The sequence below is a fragment of the Akebia trifoliata genome, chromosome 3 (assembly GCF_017979445.1).
Source record: "Akebia trifoliata isolate Shusen 1 chromosome 3, ASM1797944v1, whole genome shotgun sequence".
NCBI classification, from domain to species: Eukaryota; Viridiplantae; Streptophyta; class Magnoliopsida; order Ranunculales; family Lardizabalaceae; genus Akebia; species Akebia trifoliata.
The window spans coordinates 9,146,863-9,170,075 of NC_141377.1; the positions used below are offsets into that span (position 1 = coordinate 9,146,863).

Here is a 23,213-nt window from a genome sequence, read left to right on the forward strand (position 1 = left end):
ATTCTCAATTCTGATTATGGATTATCAAAATCATATTATAGAAATTGATTTTTAGAATAAAAAATCTCGTTTTACTAACATTATTTACAACAATTATAACTATTGATTTTGTAGAAAATTAGAAATAGGTATAGATATTTCCCAACCGTTTACTGTAAATGCAGTTAAATGATTTCTCTCCCACGGGACGAGTTGACTTAAGAGAGTCAACTCGGTGTCCTGGAAGACGAGATGGAGTTCCAGGTTTTTAAATCATGGTTCTGACGAGGAGACGATCAAACGTTGAGTTTGGGATTCGTTTTCTTCGAGGCTGTTTACTTCCACAAGAGACAGAGTCCCTTATTTTGGACTCAGAGAGAGAGAGAGAGAGAGAGAGAGCGCTTCAATGGCCGCCTAGTATCTCATGGCGAAGCACGAACCAAAGGATCGCACTGTTCTAGAGCCAATAGCAGACTTCGATCTCTCGAACCCATCTCCATCTTCTACAACATCCACCACCACCTCTCCTTTCCGATCTTTAGCTATCTCTACTCTATCTGAATCCCAAACCCTAGTTTACATTGGAACTGAATCTGGAACCCTAATCTTACTCTCATTAACTCCTTCATCCCCCACAATCCCTCCTTCAGATCCAACCAATGTTAACAAAAACGGACTAAGACCCAAAAATTTCACTCTCTCTTTTACAAGATCGGTATCAATTAGTGACTGTTTGGTGGATTCGATTCATGCATTTGTGGAAATTGGTACAATTTTAATCCTTTCAGATGGATTTCTATTCTGGGTTGATCCTATCCTGTCGAATTTGGCACGGAGGTTGAGGTTTCCGAAAGGCGTAACTTTTGTTGCTAGGAGATTATGTAGCAGTGGCACCAATTCGTCAAGTTGTTCAGAGCTGTTAAGTGAACCGAGCACTAGTCAGCGGTTTCTTCATAAATTAGGGGGAGGAATTAGAGCAAATGGTGTGAAATCAAGGGAGTTGGAATTGTCGAGGGACGATAATAACCGTGTTGTTGCAGTTGCAGTCGGAAAAAAGTTGATTTTGATCGAGCTTCTATTACCGGGTAGGATAGATGCTGTGGCCGAGGGCATTTTCGTGATTTTGAAAGAAATTCAGGGTGTAGAGGGAGTTAAGACGATGGTTTGGATCGATGATTCCATAATTGTCGGAACTGTTAATGGGTACACATTGTTCTCTTGCGTTACGGGACAAAGTGCTTCGATGTTTTCTCTTCCGGATACATCTTGTCAGCCATACTTGAAATCTTTGTGGAAAGACCATGAGGTGCTTTTGTTGGTTGACAATGTGGGTATCATTGTTAATGCTCTTGGGCAGCCAATTGGTGGAAGCTTGATTCTCCGATATGCCCCAGATTCTATTGGGGAGATATCTTCGTATTTGATAGTTGTAAGGGATGGTAGGATGGATTTGTATCACAAAAAAACTGGTTTGTGTGTTCAATCCATCTTGTTTGCGGGTCAAGGAGTTGGTTCGTGTATTGTGGCGAATGAGGAGGGTGGGAATGGAGAACTTGTAGTTGTTGCCACTCCTTCTAAGGTACGCATTTGATATATATATATATGTAGAAGGATTCTACTTTGAGTTTCTAGACTAAGATAAACATTCAAGGAGAGATTGATGGGACATCAAATCTTAAAGAGTAGATTTTAGTTTTTATTTAGATTTCTGTTTTAGGACTTTATTTTGATGTTTTTTGTGTGTGGCTTATTTTGATGTTTTATTGACATATGGTCTCAGTATAATATTTATGGGCAGTTTAGTAACTTTAGTTTTCCATTTGGGTTTACCCATCCGAATCTAAATCGTAAATCCAATCTCAAATCCTTAATCCTTACCCAAAATCCTAAACCAAATTCCCATATTTTATTTTCTCCCTTCATTGTCCTGCATCAAAGATGCATTTCGATATTAGAATGATATCTACATGTAGTTGAGAATGTTTTAGTTTATGCGATTGTTCTAATTGGGTGATTTGATGACATTATTCTTAGACTTGGAAGAAATGTTGGACATACTGAGCCCAACTTCTTGATACGATAACACATTCATACAATTTATTCCATGTGCTGACATATTCAACTCGTGGTTAAGTATACAATATTGAAAGAATGAGAGTAGATTAGATGATATGAATTGAAATCATAAAAGCAATACATAAATAATGGATGAAAAAATAAGAAATGTTTGACATAGTGTCAGTGTGTGCTTGACATGTGAGTCATAATCATCATTATTAACGTCTTAAATTGAATTGAGAGAAATCTAACTTGATTAATTACAAAATAGTTATTCAACACTCCCCCTCAAGTTGGTGCATGGATATCGGTAATGTCCAACTTGGACAAGATACCTTCAAAGGCGATTTTACTAATACCTTTGGTAAGAATATCGGCAAGTTGTTGGGATGTGGGAGTAAATGGAGTACAAATATGCCCAGAAACAATCTTTTCTCTAATAAAATGTCGATCAACTTGATATGCTTCGTTCTGTTATGATGAATTGAATTTGCTGCTATATTAATCGCTGATTTATTATCACAATATAGTGAAAATGGGGTTATCACTGGAAAACACAAATCAGCTAGTAAGGTCTTGAGCCATAATAACTTATACACTTCAAGAGCCATTGCTTTGTATTCTGAGTCAGCACTTGATCGAGAAACTACATCCTGCTTCTTACTGCGCTAAGTTATCAAGTTGCCACCAACTTTGGTATAGTATCCAGAAGTGGACTATCTATCAGTTACTGAACCAGTATAATTTGCATTAGTCCATACCTCAACACGAAGATGATCATAATTACTGAACGAAATACCTTGACTAGGATATCCCTTAAGATATCTAAGAATACGATAGACAGCAGTAAGATGAGATGTGTGAGGAAAGTGTATAAACTGACTTACAACACTAACAACATAGGCAATGTTGGGATGAGTCATAGATAAGTAGATCAATTTTCCCACAAGACGTTGATACTGTCCAATATCCAACAAACACTCTCACTCAGAATCAACTGTAGAAGAATCCGGAAATCTGATCTCATAGAATCAAGAAAATAGGATATTCTTCTTGATTATTCTTGATTACTCTTAACTTTCTAGAATATTCTTGTAATGTTCTACAATAGGATAGTTGGTTTATTATTCTAGAATATTCTTGAAGTTCTAGATTATTCTTGTAATAGGATAGTTGGTCTATAAATACCACTATTGGGGCATTTGTAATGATCATCCAAGAATTCTCAATAAATTCAATTTTTCTACATGGTATCAGAGCACTAGGTTCTGATCTAGGGATTACCTATGGCGGGTCAAAATCCGTGGAAGACGGCTTTAATCGGTGCGACTAGTAAGGACTCAGTGGTGTCAGGGGAAAGCACCACAAGTCCGAACCTGAACTCCTCCATCTCATTTAGTGGTTCAGAAGGGTCCACGAATTCGTTCCAATTAAATATCCACCGTCTAAATGGAAAAAACTACACGGAATGGTCGCAAATCGTTCGTTTGATTTTGGAAGGCAAGGGGAAGTTTGGATATCTGACAGGAGAAGTGACAAAACCTGCCGATGTAGATTCGACTCTCAAGACCTGGAAATCAGAAAATTCTTTGATTATTGCGTGGTAAGTGAACTCAATGGAACCCGCAATTGGCAAGCCCTTCATGTTCCTGCCGACGGCCAAAGATGTTTAGGAAGCAGTCAGGGATACGTATTCCGATCTAGAAAATTCTTCGCAGATTTTTGGTTTAAAATCCAAACTTTGGCACGCGAAACAGGGTGACCGAGATGTAACCTCCTACTACAACGAGTTGATGACATTGTGGCAGGAGTTAGACTTCTGTTATGATGATGTCTGGGAGTGTGCGAATGATAGTGTCCGGTTCATGAAACGACAGGAGAATGATCGTGTATTTATGTTCTTAGCAGGACTTAACAAAGAATTAGACGAGGTGCGGGGCCGAATTTTAGGGAAAACTCCTCTGCCAACAATTCGTGAGGCCTTCTCAGATGTTCGGAGAGAAGAAACATGGCAGAGTGTGATGCTTAACAACAAATCGGTTCCTAGTACTACTAATTCGGAAGTAGAAAGTTCTGCCCTTGTAACTCGAGATTTTCAGGAGGAGGTGAAGAAGGATGGTAAGCGTTCTGAATGGCCGTGGTGCGATCACTGCAAACGTCCGTGGCACACACGGGAAACCTGTTGGAAAATTCATGGCAAGCCTCAAAACTGGAAGAAGAAGTCTGGTGGAGCGGGGCGTGCACTTCAGGCCAGTGTCTCGGATCAAGAGTAGCAGTCTTCTTCAAATTCGTTTCCTTTCACCAAGGAGCAGATAGACCAACTGTACAAAATTATCGAGTCTCAGAAAAATCCTACTTGTTCTTTGGCTCAAAAAGGTAATTACCTGAAAACAACTCTCATTGGTGTCAACCCTGATTGCACTTGGATCATCGATTCAGGTGCAACCGATCATATGACAGGGTTGTCAAATCTTTTTTCTTCGTATAATCCTTGTGCAGGTAATCAGAAAATTAAGATTGCAGATGGCTCTCTTTCAGCCATTGCAGGAAAAAGTTCTATTATAGTATCTCCATCACTCACTCTTCACGATGTTCTTCACGTTCCCAAACTTTCCTGTAATCTTTTGTCTGTCAGCAAGCTAGCCCGTGATCAAAATTGTCAAACTAATTTTTTCCCAACTCATTGTGTATTCCAGGATTTGACCTCGGGGAGGATGATTGGCAGTGCTAAACAGAATGGAGGACTCTACTTCCTTGATGATGGATCTGAATCGAGGCGACAATCTCAACAAATAAGTTCCTGCTTTGAATCTATTTCTGTTTCCAATAATAATATTATGTTATGGCATTTAAGATTAGGTCATCCAAGTTTCAAATATTTAAAACATTTATTTCCTAAGTTGTTTGGCAATAAAGATCCATCTATGTTTCATTGTGAAATATGTGAATTTGCAAAACACCACCGTACATCTTTTCCTTCACAACCATATAAACCATCAAAACCTTTCACTATTATTCACAGTGATGTTTGGGGTCCTAATAAGATAAGTACACCTTCTAGCAAGAGATGGTTCATCACATTTACGGATGATCATACTCGACTCTGCTGGGTGTATTTATTTAAAGAAAAATTAGAGGCCGAACGCGTTTTTAAAATTTTTTACAATATGGTGCAGACTCAATTTCAAACTAACATACAAGTTTTCAGGAGTGATAATGGGAAAGAGTATTTTAACACGACCTTGGGAAATTTTTTTCTTGAAAAAGGAATAATTCATCACAGTTCTTGCATCGATACACCCCAACATAATGGTGTTGCAGAAAGAAAAAATAAACATCTGTTGGAGGTGGCTCGTGCATTACTTTTTACAACTAAAGTTCCCAAGTATCTATGGGGAGAAGCTGTTTTAACTGCTGCGTACTTAATAAACAGAATGCCCTCCAAAGTTTTACAATTTTGAACTCCTTTCCAAGTTTTCACAAATTGTTTTCCAACTACTAGACTTTCTGCTGATCTACCTCTAAAAATATTTGGTTGTACGGTTTTTGTTCATGAATATCGAAAAATTGGAAAACTTGAGCCCAGAGCTATAAAATGTGTCTTCATTGGTTACTCCCCAACTCAGAAAGGCTATAAATGTTTTGACCCGATATCGAAAAAATGTTTTGTCACAATGGATGTTACATTTTTTGAAAAACAACCATATTTTAAGGATATTCATCTTCAGGGGGAGATTTTTAAGGAAGATTCATTTAACTCGGGCAATGTTTTTCTCTCAGATGATGTGTTTCTCTTGCAAGAATCTGAGTCTAGTATCTCTGCACCTATAGTAAATGGCCAAGATTCATTCCTTGAAAATCCTCCTATTATGAGTGATGTTTCCCCTGAGTCTAGACCTACATTTGAAAAACAATTTAAAAATCAGAATTCTGAACAACAAATTTTGGAAACCGAAAATAAGGAACAACCTACTATAATGTCATAACATGATAATAGATTCAAGGATGGTGACCGAACTTGGAAAGGGATTGTTTACTTGAAGAAGAATCATAAGAAAAGGAAAGACGAATTGACTCTACAGCACAGCCATGATTCTGAACCAAGGACGAATCAACAATCTGAGTCTGTTACAGGTAATTCTCTTTCTCTTTCCAACAGTCAGTCTAAGCCTTCTGATTTAGACATTCCTATAGCTCTTCGTAAAGGGATTAGATCTTATACTAGTCATCCACTGTTTAAATTTGTATCATACTCGAAATTGTCATCATCTCTTGCTGTTTTTACTTCTCAATTGTCCAGTGTAGAAATTCCTAATAGTGTACAGGAGGCTCTAAAGGTTTCAAAGTGGAAAGAAGCAGTACTTGAAGAGATGAAAGCTCTTGAGAAGAACAATACTTAGAGTGTTGAGGCATTGCCAGCTGGGAAGACCACTGTGGGTTGTAAATGGGTCTTCACTGTGAAGTACAACTCTGATGGTTCAGTGGAAAGATACAAGGCTAGGTTGGTGGCAAAGGGATTCACCCAGACATATGGCATTGATTATTCTGAGACTTTTGCTCCTGTTGCAAAATTAAACACGGTGAGAGTACTTTTATCTATTGCTGCTAATCTGGACTAGCCCTTGCAACAACTAGATGTGAAGAATGCCTTCCTCAATGGTGACTTGGAGGAAGAAGTGTACATGGATAGTCCACCGGGCTTTGAGGAGAAGTTTGGCTAAAAAATATGCAAACTAAAAAAGTCCTTGTATGGTCTCAAACAGTCTCCAAGGGCTTGGTTTGAGAAGTTCACACAGTCTGTCAAAAAACAAGGATATTCTCAAGGACAAGCTGATCATACCTTGTTTTTCAAGTTTTCTCATGAAGGAAAGGTTGCTGTGCTAATAGTTTATGTTGATGATATTATTCTCACAGGTGATGATGTGATCGAAATAGAGAGATTGAAGAAGAGCCTTGCTTTAGAATTCGAAATCAAGGATTTGGGAGCACTAAGATATTTCCTTGGCATGGAAGTTGCTCGTTCAAGGAAAGGAATCGTTGTCTCTCAACGAAAGTATATTCTTGATCTTTTGAAGGAAACCGGGTTAAGTGGTTGCAAACCGGCTGAGACTCCCATGGATCCCAATGTAAAGCTTTGGGAAGAGGGAAGTATTCCTGTTGATACTGGTAGATACCAGAGATTGGTTGGAAAACTAATCTATTTATCTCATACTCGACCGGATATTGCCTTCTCTGTCAGTGTTGTTAGTCAATTTATGCACGCACCTTATCAATAACACCTCGAGGTGGTCTACCGAATTTTGAGATATTTAAAGTCTACTCCTGGAAAAGGTCTGTTTTTCAAAAAGACAAATCAAAGGAGTGTTGAGGTATTTACTGATGCAGATTGGGCAGGTTCAGTGAATGACAGGAGATCTACTTCAGGGTATTGCACCTTTTTGTGGGGAAACTTGGTTACCTGGCGAAGCAAGAAGCAAAATGTTGTTGCCAGAAGTAGCGCAGAGGCTGAGTTTAGAGCAATGGCTCAAGGGATCTGTGAGGTATTGTGGATATACAGAATCCTCGAAGAACTCAAGATGACTGTGGAACTTCCTCTGAAGCTGTACTGCGACAATAAGGCTACAATAAGTATTGCTCACAATCCTGTCCAGCATGATAGGACGAAGCACATTGAGATTGATCGACATTTCATTAAGGAAAAAATTGAAGCTGGAACTGTTTGCTTGCCGTTTGTGCCTTCTAGTCAGCAAACAGCCGACATCTTGACTAAGGGGCTTGCTAGACCTAACTTTGAACATCTGATAAGCAAGTTGGGCATGATTGACATCTATGCACCAACTTGAGGGGAAGTGTAGAAGAATCCGGAAATCTGATCTCATAGAATCAAGAAAATAGGATATTCTTCTTGATTATTCTTGATTACTCTTAACTTTCTAGAATATTCTTGTAATGTTCTACAATAGGATAGTTGGTTTATTATTCTAGAATATTCTTGAAGTTCTAGATTATTCTTGTAATAGGATAGTTGGTCTATAAATACCACTATTGGGGCATTTGTAATGATCATCCAAGAATTCTCAATAAATTCAATTTTTCTACATCAACCAACCCATAATTCTGCTTAATACGAGAATCGGTGGGACAAGAACCAAGCTGACCAGAGGCACTGAGTAAATCAATGACATATTTACTCTGAAATAAAAATATCAGAATGGGATTGTGCAACCTCAATTCTCAAAAAATAACAAAGATGCCCAAGGTCCTTAATCTCAAATTGACATCCTAAGTAAGATTTTACCTCTACAATTCTGTCACAATCATCTCTAGTAAGGACAATATCATCCACATAAATAATTAGAGCAACTGTTTTGCCCTGGGAGTGACGTAGGAAAATAGTATGTTCAGTAGAACTCTGATGAAAATCAAACTGATGCATGGCCTTAGTAAAACGCTTAGATCATGTGCAAGGAGATTGTTTCAATCCATAAAGTGAACAACGAAGACAACAGACATGTCCAGAAGAGGCACCTGCAAGAAAACCTGGAGGTTGGACCATATAGACTTATTTCTGAAGATCACTGTTAAAAAATGTATTCTTGACATTTAACTGAAAAAAAGGCCATCCTCTGATAGCAGCAATAGAAAAAAAACTCGAATGGTGGTCATCTTGGCAACACGAGTACACATCTCCTGGTAATCAATTCCATAAGTCTGAGCATACCCTTTGGCCACCAGACGGGCTTTATAACGAGCAATAGAACCATCAGGGTTATGCTTAATGGTAAACACCCATCAACATCCCACAACCTTCCTCTCAAGTGGAAGAGGAACTAGTTCCCACCTCTAAGTTGTTTCAAGAGCATTCAATTCATGAAGCATAGCTGCTCACCACTCAGGACAGGGAATAACATCTGTAATAGTATTAGGAAGAGGAACAGTGGAAACAGAAGCAAGAAAACTCTGATAGGAGGGTGAGAGAACGAAATCAAATACATAATTAGAAATGGGATAAGTACAAGTGCGCTTACCTTTGCGAGTGACGATGGGACGATCATCACAAGAGACAGTAGGAGGCGAAGCTAGAGGCAAGGAGGCGAGTTGGTCTGGCATAGAAGTGATGGTAGTATTGTGTAGCCGCTGAGAGTAAACCTGCAAGTGAGAAGGTGATAAATTGATAGGAGAAGGAAAATGAGGAACATGCATGGGAAGAGAAAATAACAAGGGAGAGAGGTCATCATTAGGGGAATCTAAAGGAAACCACTCAGACTAAATGCCAACTAACCCAGTGTAGTGTGGGGTATGATCAAAGAAAGAGACATCCTTAGAAATAAAATGTCGTCAAGAGGGAGGATGGTAGCAGCAACATCACTTCTTAGTGGAAGAAAACACGGGACGATCTGGATAGAGCTTAAAGAAGGGAGTGGCAAACTGAAGAACTCGGAAAGGGTCCGATTAATAAGGTAAACTGCAGTAAGAATTGCATCGGCCTAATAGGATTGTGGTACATTTATGCCAATACAGAAGGCATGAGCTAATTCCAGAATATGACGATTTTTCCTTTCTAATCGACCATTCTGTTGAGGGGTTTTAACATTAGACATTTGATATTCAATGTCAGACTCTAAACAAATCTTCAATACCTTACTATAGGTGTATTCAGTATCATGATCAGAACGGAAAGTCTTGACGGTGTGACCAAACTGGGTATGAACCATAACAAGAAATTGTTTGAATATCCCATATACTTCACTCTTGTGTTTCATAAGATAAACCTAAGTGGTACGACTGTGGTCATCGATGAACAAGACAAAATAATGAAAACCAAGAGTGAATGTGATGGGGGAAGGACCCCACACACCATATTGAATTAGATCAAACAGAGCAGGTGCAATATTATTCATACTAACAGGATAATTAGAATGAACATGTTTAGTTAATTGACAAGTTTCACAAGAAAATCAAGCAAATTTGTATTATTAAACAAAGTAAGGAACATGGTTTTCAAATATCCAAAGGACATATGGCCTAAGTGTAAGTGCCAACGCATTATAAGTGCCTTAGTAGACTGACTACTACTACTAAGTTGAGAAACAGAATGAGTAGTAGGTAAAACATGCTTGTCCAAGAGATACAAGCCATTCACTTCACGTCCAGTGCCAATCGTCCTCTTTGATTCCAGATCTTGAAAGACACAATGAGAAGGATAAAAGGATTACATTGTAATTCAAATGTTTGGTAATGTTACTGATAAAAATAAGATTAGTAGTAAGTTAAGGAACATATAGTGTATTAGTTAAAGATAAAGAAAGTGTAACAGAAAAATGACCTTGACCAACAATGGAGGATAAATAACCATCAGTAAGGCGAATTTTGCGATGACCAAAGCAAACACTATAGATTTTGAACAGGGAGGACGTACCAGTCATGTTATCTAAGGTACCAACATCCATGATCCATGGTGAAGAAGTGGTGGAAACACTGTTTATTGATGCAAAGGTACCTGAGTAAGCAAAAGTAGAGACCAGCTGAGATGAAGTCTCCATTTGATTGAAGAATTTTCTGGACTTGTAAGACTCATCCTAGGACATAGATACCGACTCCGATGGGGAGGCAGTAGTTGAAGGGAGTGCTTGATTAGTAGTCAACTGAGAAACAATATGAGCTGAGGATCGGTCAGACAATTGACGTTGCTAATTAAGGCAACTAAGAAGTGCATAACAACGGGCCTTTACGTGATCCAACTTTTCACAATGATCACACTTTTGTCGCTAACGTGGAGGCAAAGATTTGCTGGAAGGCTATGGAGAAGGTATGCAAGCAAGCATAGCAGAGTGGTCTTCTAAAGGGTGGGGTAGGATAGCTGTACGACGATTCTCATCAGCTAAGACATAAGAATAAGTAGTCTGTAGGGATGGAAATGGATCCATACCCAATAAATGAACTATCGCATACTCAAACTCATCTCGGAGTTCGGCTAGAAATTGAAAAATTCTACGCATATAATGCCTTATTAACAGTCCTTCTAAGCATAGGACAAGGAGTAGAAGGTCAACTCTTCCTATCAAACACGTAGCTGTGATATATGGGTGGTAACTGAAGAGGCACCTTGCAAAAGGCTGGAAATCTCACACTTTAGGTTAAAGATCCGGACAATGTTTTGACGCTGCAAGTAGATACTCTTTGCGGAATCCCATATTTGTTTTGTGGTTTTGGAGAACATGAAACCATCTGCAATGTGCTGTTGCATAAATGTAACTAGCCAAGAACGGACCATGGAGTCATTAGCAAACCATTGGGGATAAGTAGTGTCAGTCAGTGCAGGTTGTTTATCCACCCTGTGAGGTAACCAATCTTTCATTTTCCACCAATAAACATTTCAATCAATTGGACCCAAAGAAGGTAATTAGGATATCTAATTTCATGGTGGTAATTTGAATGCCTGGAAAGTCGGTTGAATGAGAGGGAAGACCTCCTAATCCATCACTATTACCAGTGATCGAAGAAAATGACGTTTTGGAGGCCATCAAAAAAATCTATGAGCTTTGGTTTGAAGGGAGTTCTAATAAGAAACTGATCGTAGCACCACATGATCGTAAGAGGCGTGGAAGGTGATTAAACATTGCAGAAAGTGACCTGAACACCCATCAACTCAATCGTAGGGCCCCAAGAAGCAATCCTACAGTTGTTGTAATCCTCAAACAGCAAGGTTGCTGTGATTACAGCCTTCAAACAGTAGATTTGCTGTTGTTGCAACTCTCAAACAGCAAGTTGCTGTGATCGCAGCCTCCTAAAAATGGTTCTGCAGTGATCGCAGCTTCCAAAAAATCACATCTACAATGATTGCAAGCTCCAAAATTAGATCTGCAGTGATCGCAGCCTCCAAAAATCAGATCTGCAGTGATCGCAGCCTCCAAAATTATATCTGCAATGATCGCAGCCCCCACACAGCACCACTGCTGTGGTCACAGGCCTCAAACAACACCTTTGCTGTGGTTGCAGGCCCCAAATAACACCTCTGCCGTGGTCATAGGTCACGTAGGTGTCAAACAGCCAAGGATCTGTTGCCGCAGGTCTCTGTGGATGGTCCAATGGCCATTGTTTGGCTTAACAACACAAAAAAAAACAGCAACTCTGCTGTTGCCTTAGGTTGCAGTGTATTCTAACACTCCTATCGCATGATACGATAAAAAAATTCCCATAGGGGTGATGTTTGAATCTAAAGACTAGAGGTGTTGAAGATGGATGTAAGGGAGGAGAGGGATGATGGAGTTTGTAATAAGAAAGAAGAGGTCGATGGAGGTAGAAGGTGTCAATGGGGGTAGGCTCTGATATCAAATTGAATTGAGAGAAATCTAACTTGATTAATTACAAAGTCCCAATTAGGCTTTAAAGGGATTACAAAGTCTAATAAGTGAAAAGACACAAAATACTAATTAAAAAGAGTTATTCAACACCTTATCCTATAAATTGATGTTTTTTTACTCCTAATGATTTTCTAGGGCTGTTAAATACTAAAAGGGTGTTGTATTTGATTCCATTGAATTATTTGATTTTGGGGTTGCCTATAAAAGTAAAATCATTTCAGACCCAATTATTGAGCAAATAGGGAGAAAATTTGGTTCTTGGAAATTGAAATATCTATCCAAGGGAGGGAAAGTTACATTGATCAAAAGAACCCTTTCAAGTATTCTAATTTACTAATTCTCTATTCCTAAGAGTGTTGAAGTGTGTATCAGAAAAGATGATTTGAGACTTTATGGAATGATAAGGAAGGAAATAGGAAGCTCCACTTGATAAAATGGAACTGGTTTTATCCCCCTAAGAAAAGTGGCATTATTAGAAAAATGGTTATGGAGATTTAGGGAGGACAACTATGGTTTATAGAAGGATGTTGTGAAGGCAAAATATGGGGTTGATAGCTTGGGTTGGAAGAGTGGGTCTAGGTCGCTTGCTTATGGTTGTGTCTTATGGAGAGGGATTCAAAAGATTTTACTGGAGTTTCAAACAAGGATTGCTTTTAGTGTTGGAAAGGGGTCTAAAGTTAGATTTTGGAAAGATCGTTGGTCAATTCTTCCCCTTAGATCTCAATTTCCAAATTTATTATCCTATTCACTAAAAAAGAAACCCCAATTAAGGATTTCATGATTCAATATGGGGATCAAATGCCATGGGATTTCGGTTTCAGAGGATCATTTAATGATTGATAAATCCAAGAGGTCTCTTGCCTAATCGTTTGTTTATCTCAAAATCAAATTAACTTTTTGGTTGAAGACATTCAGAGTTAGGAAGCTTGCAAAGATAAAATGTTCTCTGTGAATTCTTTTTACCAATAAATGATGCCTTTTAGTCAAAATTCTTTCCTGATATCGGTCATCTGGGGGACAAAAATTCCTTCCAAGATATCCTTTTTCATTTGGTTAGTCTTGCTTGGGAAAATCGCTACCGTTGACATAATTATGAAAATGGGAATTCCTTCGGTCAACTATTGTTTTATGTGCAAGTCAAGGGGGAATCTATTGACCAACTTCTTATTCATTGCTCTTATTCTAGTGATGTTTGGGCTTCTATTTTTTTTTCTTTATCCTGTATCTCGTGGTGCTTTCTTTGTTTGGTGTTGGAATTATTTCAAAATTGGTATGCCAAAATATCATCCTTAAAATAATTTATCTTTTGGTCTCTAAACTCCTTTGCCGTTATTGGTTGTTTTTTATTTTTTTTATTTTTTCTTTTTATACATAAAATCTTTGGCCTATCGAAAAAGAGCACTTCAATAGCGATTTAGTTTATCTCATGGTGAAGCATGACTTGAAGGATCAAATTATTCTGGAACTAGTAGCAGACTTTGATCCCTCAAAGACAATGTCAGCTTTTCCACTATCTAGTATATGCAACTACTTTATTCCAATCTTCAGCAATTTCTATAATATTCAATTTTAACTAGATTGATTCATTGAAATTGAAGTTGGACTTATCGCCTTCCTCGAGCCCCCTTCCCCCCTAACTCCTTTTTGTGATCCAGTAAATATTCATGATGCAAAACAACGAGGGGAGAAAATAAAATAAGGGGGCTTTAGGGAATTTGGTTAAAGATTTGGGTTAGGATAGGGTAAACCCAAAAGTAAAATATATTTTTTTTCTTGCAATTACGACGAGATAGATGAAAAGGGGTGAAGGTTAAGGTTTATAGGGTAATGATTAAAGGTTAAGAGAATGGATAAATAATTAAGGGTTGAGGTTTGTAGGTTTCAAAAATCAAGAAAGGGGTTTGAAGATTCAAGAATCCAAGACTTCAAGAATTCAAGATTTCTTGAAAAATCAATAAAACAAAATTTATGGGTTGGGTTCTTGAAAGGATTTGAGGGTTCTTGATGGTTTCTTATCTCTCACAAATAAACAAAAGAAGATAGAGGATAAGAAGAAGATTAAAGAAAAAAAAAATATATATTTACCTTGGAATCACCTCAATGATTTCTATGGTATCAACCACATTGAATGCACCAACATTCAAAAGAAAGCAGAAACTTTTTTAATTTGTTTATTCCATTTATTCTTCGTCAATTAACCCTAATACAATCTATAAATAAGGAAAATCAACCAAGAGTCCTAATAAAATTAAAATACCAAATAAAATGACCTAATTTTCGTAACTTTCTCTTAATTTTTCAATCCTAATAAATTTAAATACAAAACAAACTAAAGTTACTAAATTGTCCTTAAGTATTATATTAAGACTATGAGCCAGTAAAACATGAAAATAAGCCCTAGAAACATAAAAATAAAGTCCTAAAACAACTCAAAACTAAAAGATAACTTATTTGAAATAATCTTGAATGATAAAACGATAAATCTAAACCTAAATAATTAAAATTTTTGCGTCGGAACCCTTGACCGTTGACTTGATTTGCATTCCGCATTAGTTTATGTAAATGGGCTTAAATTGAAAATGTCATTCTCTCCTTTACAAGATCAGTGTCTGTTAGCAATTGTGTGATGCAATCAATGCATGCTCGCGTGATGATTGAAAGAATTCTTGATCTTTTTGTTGAATACTATTATTGTGTGGTTAAGCTTTCCAAAGGAGTTGATGGCCACCTCTTGGGATTTATCTCAGTACAGTTGGTAAATGTGGAAGGGGTGACATACGTGGCCTGTGGGATTAGTTGAGTGCTCTAAGAGACTTGGATATCCAAGGTATAAAAAAAAACAGCTTTCCAAAGGAGTGAGGGTATTATGTGGCAGGGTCAACTCATCAAATTCAGAGTTGTTTAGTGGTGGTGTCCCTCGTTCCTAAACATCAATTGCTAGTCAGCCGTTTCTTCACAAGTTACGAGAAGGAATTAGGGAAATGGTGTGAAATCCAATGAGTTTGAATCTCTGAGGATTGGTAGCAATTGTGTTGTTGTAGTTGTAATGCAGAAAAAGGCTAGAATTGACATTGAGATTGAGTGTGTTTTCATGGTTTTGAAAGAAATTCAAGATGTTGAGTCAAGTCCATGGTCTGGACCTGTGTTACTGGATTCATTCGTACAATACGAAACTGCAGACCAATAAAGAAAATTGATTCGCAATTCAAGATGTTGCGGGGTGACATACGTGCCCTGTGGGATTAGTTGAGTGCTCTAAGAGGCTTGGATATCCAAGGTATAAAAAAACAGTTTTCCAAAGGAGTGAGGGTATTATGTGGTGGGATCAATTCATCAAATTTAGAGTTGTTCGGAGATGGTGTCCCTCATTCCTAAACATCAATTGCTAGTCAGCCGTTTCTTCACAAGTTAGGATGAGGAATTAGGGAAATGGTGTGAAATCCAATGAGTTTGAATCACTGAGGATTGGTAGTAATTGTGTTGTTGTAGTTGTAATGCAGAAAAAAGACTAGAATTGATGTTGAGATTGAGGGTGTTTTCATGGTTTTGAAAGAAATTCAAGATGTTGAGGAGTCAAGACCATGGTCTGGATCTGTGTTACCGGATTTGTTCCTACAATACAGAACCGTGGACCAATAAAGAAAATTGATTCGCAATTCGATTTGGGTTTGTGGAAACAACTAACTTACTCGATCAATATTAGATATACACCTCGTTTTTGAAAATATTGAATCCCTCCATATATATATATATATTTTCCTTTCCAATTTTAGATATCTCTGTGTTTTCAAACTGATGACATGCCACCTTGATCTAGATCTTCTTATCTGAGACTAACATAAATGATTTAAATGCCCTCTATGAAACTACCTCTAAGAACTGGGTTCATTTTAGAGTGGTGACCACGAACCTGAATTAAAACTGAGCAAACTGACAAATCAGGTAACATAGGTCTGGATTGATGATTCAGTAATTGTTTTACTGTTAATGGCTGCACACCATTTTCTTGCCTTAATAGGAAAACATGCTTTGTTGTTTTCTCTTCCGGATACATCCAGCCCTATACACAGGAAGTCTCTGCGGAAAGACCATTTGGTGCTTTCGTTGGTTACAATGTGGGCATCATTGTTAATGCTTTTGGCTGCTTGCGCGCACGCGTGTGTGCGTGCATGCGTGACAAATGACAACTAGTGGAGGAAGTTTCAAGGACTGGGAAGCTACTGTCACCTTGGGGGAAGAGTCCTGAATTTATCCCTCATGACTCCAGAACATGAATCCTATTTTGTCATTCAACTCTATCTAGGGCTATATATTATTTCAATTCCATAGCATGAATCAGAATCAACAAAGTCAGATCCATGTGAAGTGATTTGACATGGGTTTTACACAGTATGTAGACTTGAAGCAACACAACTTTTTCCTTGCTTTGGACCAACAATACGAATTTAAAGCTCAAGTAAAAGCTTTTAGACCCCTGCGACTGTTTGCAATGGAAAGCTGCAATTGCAAACAGATAAACATGCACAAGTATATTTTTGTATGTCGTGCATCATGTTCAGTTCAATTTATCCTAGACTCGATGTGTGAATTTTTAGATTAAGAACTGTTAAGTAAGCATTCTGCTTATTTCTTTTTCACCAGAAATTCATCTTCATTTTTTTACAGGTTATTTGCTTTCGGAAAATATCTGCTGAAGAACAGATTAAAGACCTGTTGAGGAAGAAGAGTTTGAAGGAAGCCATAACTTTGGTGGAAGAGCTTAAGTGTGAAGGTGAAATGACGAAGGAAATGCTTTCCTTCGTTCATGCTCAAGTGGGATTTCTCTTACTTTTTGGCTTGCATTTTGAGGAAGCAGTAAATCATTTCTTGCAGTCAGAAACAATGCAGCCATCTGAAATTTTTCCTTTTATAATGCGAGATCCGAATCGTTGGTCCTTGCTGGTATTTCTTTTCTTTTTGTCTTCTCCCCCATATATTTCTAACAATTGCCATGATTAGGATAAAATCAGCAAATGTTTATCACACACCCACAAATACATACATACATAAATAACCCCCCCAACTGGCTTATACCAACTGTGAGTAGCAATTTCACCAGGCAAACATGTCTAGGATATATTTAGTTTTGAGAAAATAGACCTTATTTGTTGCGAATTTCTTGTCTTGCCCTATTGCGTGGTCCTTCGATTCCTTTTGTTTTCTCTAGGGTTCATCCCTAAGCTTGTACGGTTCGGGTGAGTCGCTCACATTGGTTCGTGCTTCCGTTGCTCTGCTTTCCAAATCCAGGGGACCCCATGGAAAGTCAAAAGGTATCCTAGTGAGGCAGGCTTTCTTAGAGAGAGGCTGGGTACTTCGAGCTCTCAATTGTCTCCTTCTTTTGGACCTAGTCCCGTTCCTTCGCTTGGGAGGAATCTAGAAAATAGGGACAAGAAGGCTTTTGATTGTGTGGATCAAGGACTTAATTTGGTCAGAAATTCAGAGTACTGTGGAAGGGGGGCAAGAAAGGTCAGAAGAGATTAAACATGCCAGGAGAAAAGTTCTAGCAGAAGAGATGTCTGGGTGGCTTCTGGATCATGTGTTGATATTCGGGTACCTATGGGAGTCTAATTCTGACAAATTTTGGTGAAATTCGTGTTGGGAAAGGAGCTTGGAATGTTTTTTCGAAAGGAAGCTAAGGTCAGGATCAGTTGTGTCTTCGAGACAAATCGTGTTGATTTGCTATAGTAATCTTGGCAGGTTAGACCCAAAGCGTCCTCCTAGCCTACTTAGGCACCTAGGCACCCAACGCTTAAAACGGGTTTTTTTTTTTTTAAAACTCTTTTTTCTTTAGTCTTTTCAAGAAGACCACGGTCTAGGATGTCTTATTAGATTTTTTAAAACATAGGGATGTCTAAAATATTCACAAAAACTTTGAGGACTTTATAAAAAAATATTTTTAGCATTTATACTTCTAAGACTTCTCAAAGTTGAAAGCTAGGGCTTACTTTCTATTTTGTTCATATCTCAATTGACAATGCTCCAGTCAACTGGAGGGATGGGGACAGTATTGACTTTAGGTTAGGGGATTTTTGTTAATTTTGTTGATATTTATGAAAATTTAATTGACGATACTCTATTTACATGTTTTTCTTAATTGTTACTTTGGTGGATTTTAAATTGCTACTATTTGGTTGACTTGTTGGGTTACAGGTTTTAATTGATTTTTGACTTGCAAGTTTGCTAATTAGTTGATGTTACCTTGGCAATTACATATTTGTCATTATTTTTTTTCTATTTATTATTTTGTGCATTTTTTTTAATAAATCTAAAAAAAAAGTGTTTTTTTTGTCACCTGGGCCCCATTTAGCGCTTTTAACAACCTTGAGTCAACTTCAATTAGAGGAAAAGGAGGTTGAAGAAGCTTCAAATAAGAAGAAATGTAGGGGGAGGCACTCAGGAGGTGGGAAATTTGGAGAAAGATGTGAATGAGTTTCCTTTGAAATTTGGAGGAAGTAGGAGAAGATTTAGGGGTTAGCAGGTTCTCAATGTTAGTTAAGATTTTGTCTTGGAATGTTAAGGGTTTGAGTAATCGCCGCAAAAAGGCTTTAGTGAAGCAAATAGTTAGGTAACAAAATCCTCGTGTAGTGATTTTTCAAGCATTGAAGTTGGAGTCTATTTATGGTTCTGTCATCTTAGATGTATGGGGAGTAGACACTGTGAGGTGGTTGGCTTTTCTTGCGTTTGGTTCTGCTGAGGGATTATTGTGATGTGGGATACCAGATATGTGATTGTTAGAGAGCATTTGATTGGGCCCTTTTCAATTTCTATTTTGTGTAACTGTGTTGGGTCAACCTAGAAGTGGGCTTTATCGGGTATTTACGCCCCGATGAAAGTTTGGGAACGTGATCAATTTTGAGGATAATTGGAAGATGTAGAATCTTTTGGGATAGTCTTTGGTACTTGAGAGGTGATTTTAACACGATTCAGTTTGCTTTTGAGAAGAAAGACGGTCGTGTTTGTGCCTCAAGTATGAGGAAATTTGTTGAGTTAGTTAATAGGAATGATTTGGTAGACTTACCTTTGGGGGGTGCTTGTTACGCATGGTCCTATAACCAGAACATCCCAACTTTATCTGACTTGGATAGGTTTTTGGTGAGTATTAGTTGGGAAGACTTATTTGGTTCGGTCATCCAATCATTAATCCCTAAGCTTGTTTCAGATTGCCTATAATTTGGAGGTTGGGTTAGATTTAAGGGGCCAAACCCCTTTTCGCTTTGAAAATATGTGGTTAAAGCATGAAGGTTTCCTTGAGTTGGAGTAGTTTTGAAGTGCTTGGTAGACTGGGGACGATCTTTAGGAGGAAGTTGAAGGAGTTGAAGGACAAGTTGAAAATTTGGAATTTAGAGTGCTTTGGTAGGATAAAGGTTAGGAAGAAATCCCTATTGGATGATATATTTGCTTTGAATAGAAAAGAGGAGTTGGTGGGTCTGCGTGATGAAGAGAAAAGAGTAAACCGCCTAAATTTGGATCTTACCTACTTTATTTGTTGAGGAGTGGATGACCTTGCACCATTTCTTGGTTTATGTGGATGATATTATTTTTACTGGTGATGATGCACAGTGGATTGACAGAGTTACGGTGTTATTGGATCGTGTTTTTTAGGTTAAGGACTTGGGTCTACTCAAGTACTTCTTGGGAATAGAAGTGGCCTACTCTTTCCATGGTATTTCGCTATCTCAGTGTAAATACACATTGGATCTTCTTCAGGAAATTGGGATGCTTGGTTGTCGTCCTACTTTCTCACCTATGGATCAGAATCATCGTCTTCATGCTGACTCTGGTAATATTTTATCGGATCATTTTTCTTATCAGAGGCTTGTAGGTAGTCTGATTTATCTGACTAATACTACACCGGACTTGTCCTTTGTGGTTAGTGTGGTCAACCAGTTCATGCATACTCCTCGTACTTCTCACCTTGATGCCGTTTATCGTATTTGCTACCTGAAATCGTGTCTTGGTCTTAGGCTTTTCTACTCTTCCATTTCTCAGTCGCATTTGTCTTGTTTTACATATATTGATTATGTTGGTTTTCTCACAGATAAGAGATCTACCTCTAGTTTCTGTACTTTTTATGGTGATAACCTTATCTCGTGGAAAAGTAAGAAACATAATGTAGTTTCTTGTTCTTCTGTTGAAGTTGAGTATTGTGCTATGGCCCTTGGCACATGTGAGCTAATTTGGATTCAATATTTACTGATAGAGTTGGGATTTCCTATTTCTGGTTCTTATACTTTGTTTTGTAACGACAAGTCTGCTATCATGCTTGTTTCTGACTCAGTTCTTCACGAAAGAACTAAGCATATTGAGGTTCATTATTCACATTCTTAGGGAGAAAGTTTGATTTGGTGATCTTCAGACAGTCTTCTTACCTTCTTAAGATCAACTTGTCAACATGCTTACGAAATCTGTTGGTCCTTCTGTCACTCAATCTCATCTTGTTAAACTGGATTTAGTTGATATGTTTGCCTCAACTTGAGGGGGAGTATTAAAAATAATTTAGTTTAGTAGTGTTAGTTTTTTCTTTTTTTCTATGTTTATATGTAAGGGCATTTATGTCCATTCACTTTATCAGTTAATATAAATTCCTGCCAAGCTCTCATTATGAGACTTGACAAACTTTTTCTGGAATTCTTCTCACCCTAATATCAACTATAAAAAAAAGAAGCAATTATGTATCTCAAGGTCTCCTTAGGTAAGGGTGGTGTGAGTAGAGTCCATCGTCCCAAAATTTTGCGGAAAATTCATGTAATAGGGTGAATGAGATTATTACTCTTGGTTATAATAGGTGGTATGCCCTTTCCGGGACTTGTGGAGGGTATTCTTTGCTTGGGCACATTTCAAAATTTCTGTTTCTTTTGCTGTAATTTTGTTGTAATATTTTATTCTTTCCTCCTATTTCAACTATAAATTTATACTTACGATAAAGAGAGAAACTGACTACGAGTATTACTGTTCTAGTTACTTATAGTTAGTAGTTGATGCATGTGATCTCATCATGACGGTGTCTAGAATTGAAACTAAATCTGTCTCTTTTAGGTTCCACGGAATCGTTATTGGGGCTTGCATCCTCCCCCTGTACCTCTTGAAGATGTTGTGGATGATGGTTTGATGGCTATTCAGAGAGCTATATTTCTTAGAAAAGCAGGTGTAGAGACTACAGCCTATGAAGATTTTCTTTTGAATACACCAAGCAGAGCTGATTTATTGGAGGGTGCAATTAAAAATATCATCAGGTTTGTTCATGTGCATGCATGGATGGGTGGGTGCATGGGTGTGATAGGTTTTAACTTTTCCAAAAAAACGTTATTTTTATGTGCCTTAGGTTTCTACAAGTATCCCGGTGTAAGGATCTATCTCCTTCTGTAAGAGAGGGGGTCGACACTCTTCTAATGTACCTCTACAGAGCGCTTGATCGTGTAGATGATATGGAGAAGTTGGCATCTTCTGAGAATAGTTGTGTCGTGGTATGACCAATTTGTTATTTATATTTTTATCTTATACATTGGTTTCGATCTTGAGGTATGCATGTCTTTTGTTAGTTGTGTGGTCAAAATTTAGTGATTATAGGCCTCAATGCCATGCACTATGTGTGTATGTTGGTAAGCAGCGGAATCCTAGTATTCCTATTTACTGCAAAGCAGAGAGGCCGTTGTCAGAAGCCTGTTTGAAGGATGACCCTGCCAATTGCATGGGCGGTGCAGGAGGAGTTAGAAACTTTATTAGACGATTCTGGGCATTTACGGACGCTTGCCTTCCTCTATACAAGTAAAGGAATGAGCTCTAAGGCGCTTGTGATCTGGCGTATTTTGGCAAAGAATTATTCATCAGGACTGTGGAAAGACCCTGCGCTCGAAACTACATGTACGAATGTGATATCTGGTCAGAAGACCTCTGCAATTGAGGCATCAAAGCTTCTTGAGGAGTCATCTGATCAGGACATGGTTCTTCAGCATCTTGATTGGGTTTGTTCTCGAACTAATTGACAGTTGTTTTAACTTTCTTGCATCATGAATTCAGTAAGAAAAACACTTTCCTACTTAGTACAATTTTAAATCTTACAAAGGGTCTTTTTGCTCAAATGAATTACCACATTGGCAATCCAACACCACAGCCCTCTGGATTTCATGTAAAAACTAAGATCCAAAGATAAAATAAAATAAAAACTAACACTTATTTTTGGACTTGATCCAACGTTTTGAAAATGGACTGCTACCAAACTTCCCCCAAACTGCCAAATTTGAAATTAAAATTTAATGGTGAAATATAACTTTTGTTTCCTCAAAAGTTCATAGAAATTTGACCTCTACAACCCTATAGCATCGGATCATGTTTTTGGATGCCACTAAGTGAGCTCAAGGACCCTTGGTGAAATTTGAAATCTTGCTAAGTTTGCGAGGCTAGTCTTAATCATTCAGTAATTAATCAATTGGCTGTGGATCTTGTCATTAGATTGCAGATGTGGACCAGGAACTTGCAGTGCAAGTTTTAACATCGGAGAAAAGAGCCAATCAGCTCTCTCCAGGTAATTCCAAGCTTTGAGAAGATCCTCATATTCATTAGTTTTTTTTAACTTAGATATTTTGTTTTGGCCATTTATCACTTCTCTCGCACCATTATTGTAGTTTGTACTGGTTAATCATCCCAACTGAATATGTGCTAGAATGAGATTCATTGGTCTGAATTTTCTTCTCCTTGGGGAAAATTTTGTAATTTGGAGTGTGACTGCTGGTGTGTAAGTGGGTAGGTTGGTAATGAGGTTTATGGTTTCTAGGA

The 23,213-nt window shown here is 37.9% G+C and overlaps 1 protein-coding gene across 2 annotated transcripts in view; it reads left to right on the forward strand.

The window, feature by feature from the left end:
* The first annotated feature begins 232 nt into the window (after positions 1-232).
* LOC147405911 (Vacuolar sorting protein 39) overlaps positions 233-23,213 on the forward strand; it is a 37,665-nt gene continuing 14,684 nt past the window's right edge. Inside the window, exons 1-6 of one of the 2 annotated variants that reach the window (XM_086433797.1) lie at positions 237-1,558; positions 17,067-17,342; positions 21,477-21,673; positions 21,763-21,904; positions 22,142-22,402; positions 22,890-22,962. In XM_086433797.1, the coding sequence (XP_086289923.1) occupies positions 404-1,558; positions 17,067-17,342; positions 21,477-21,673; positions 21,763-21,904; positions 22,142-22,402; positions 22,890-22,962 (2,104 nt within the window). In that variant the 5' untranslated portion in view covers positions 237-403. Of the gene's footprint in view, positions 1,559-17,066; positions 17,343-21,476; positions 21,674-21,762; positions 21,905-22,141; positions 22,403-22,889; positions 22,963-23,213 lie in introns of both variants that reach the window. The other variant, XM_086433799.1, reaches the window with a different exon arrangement.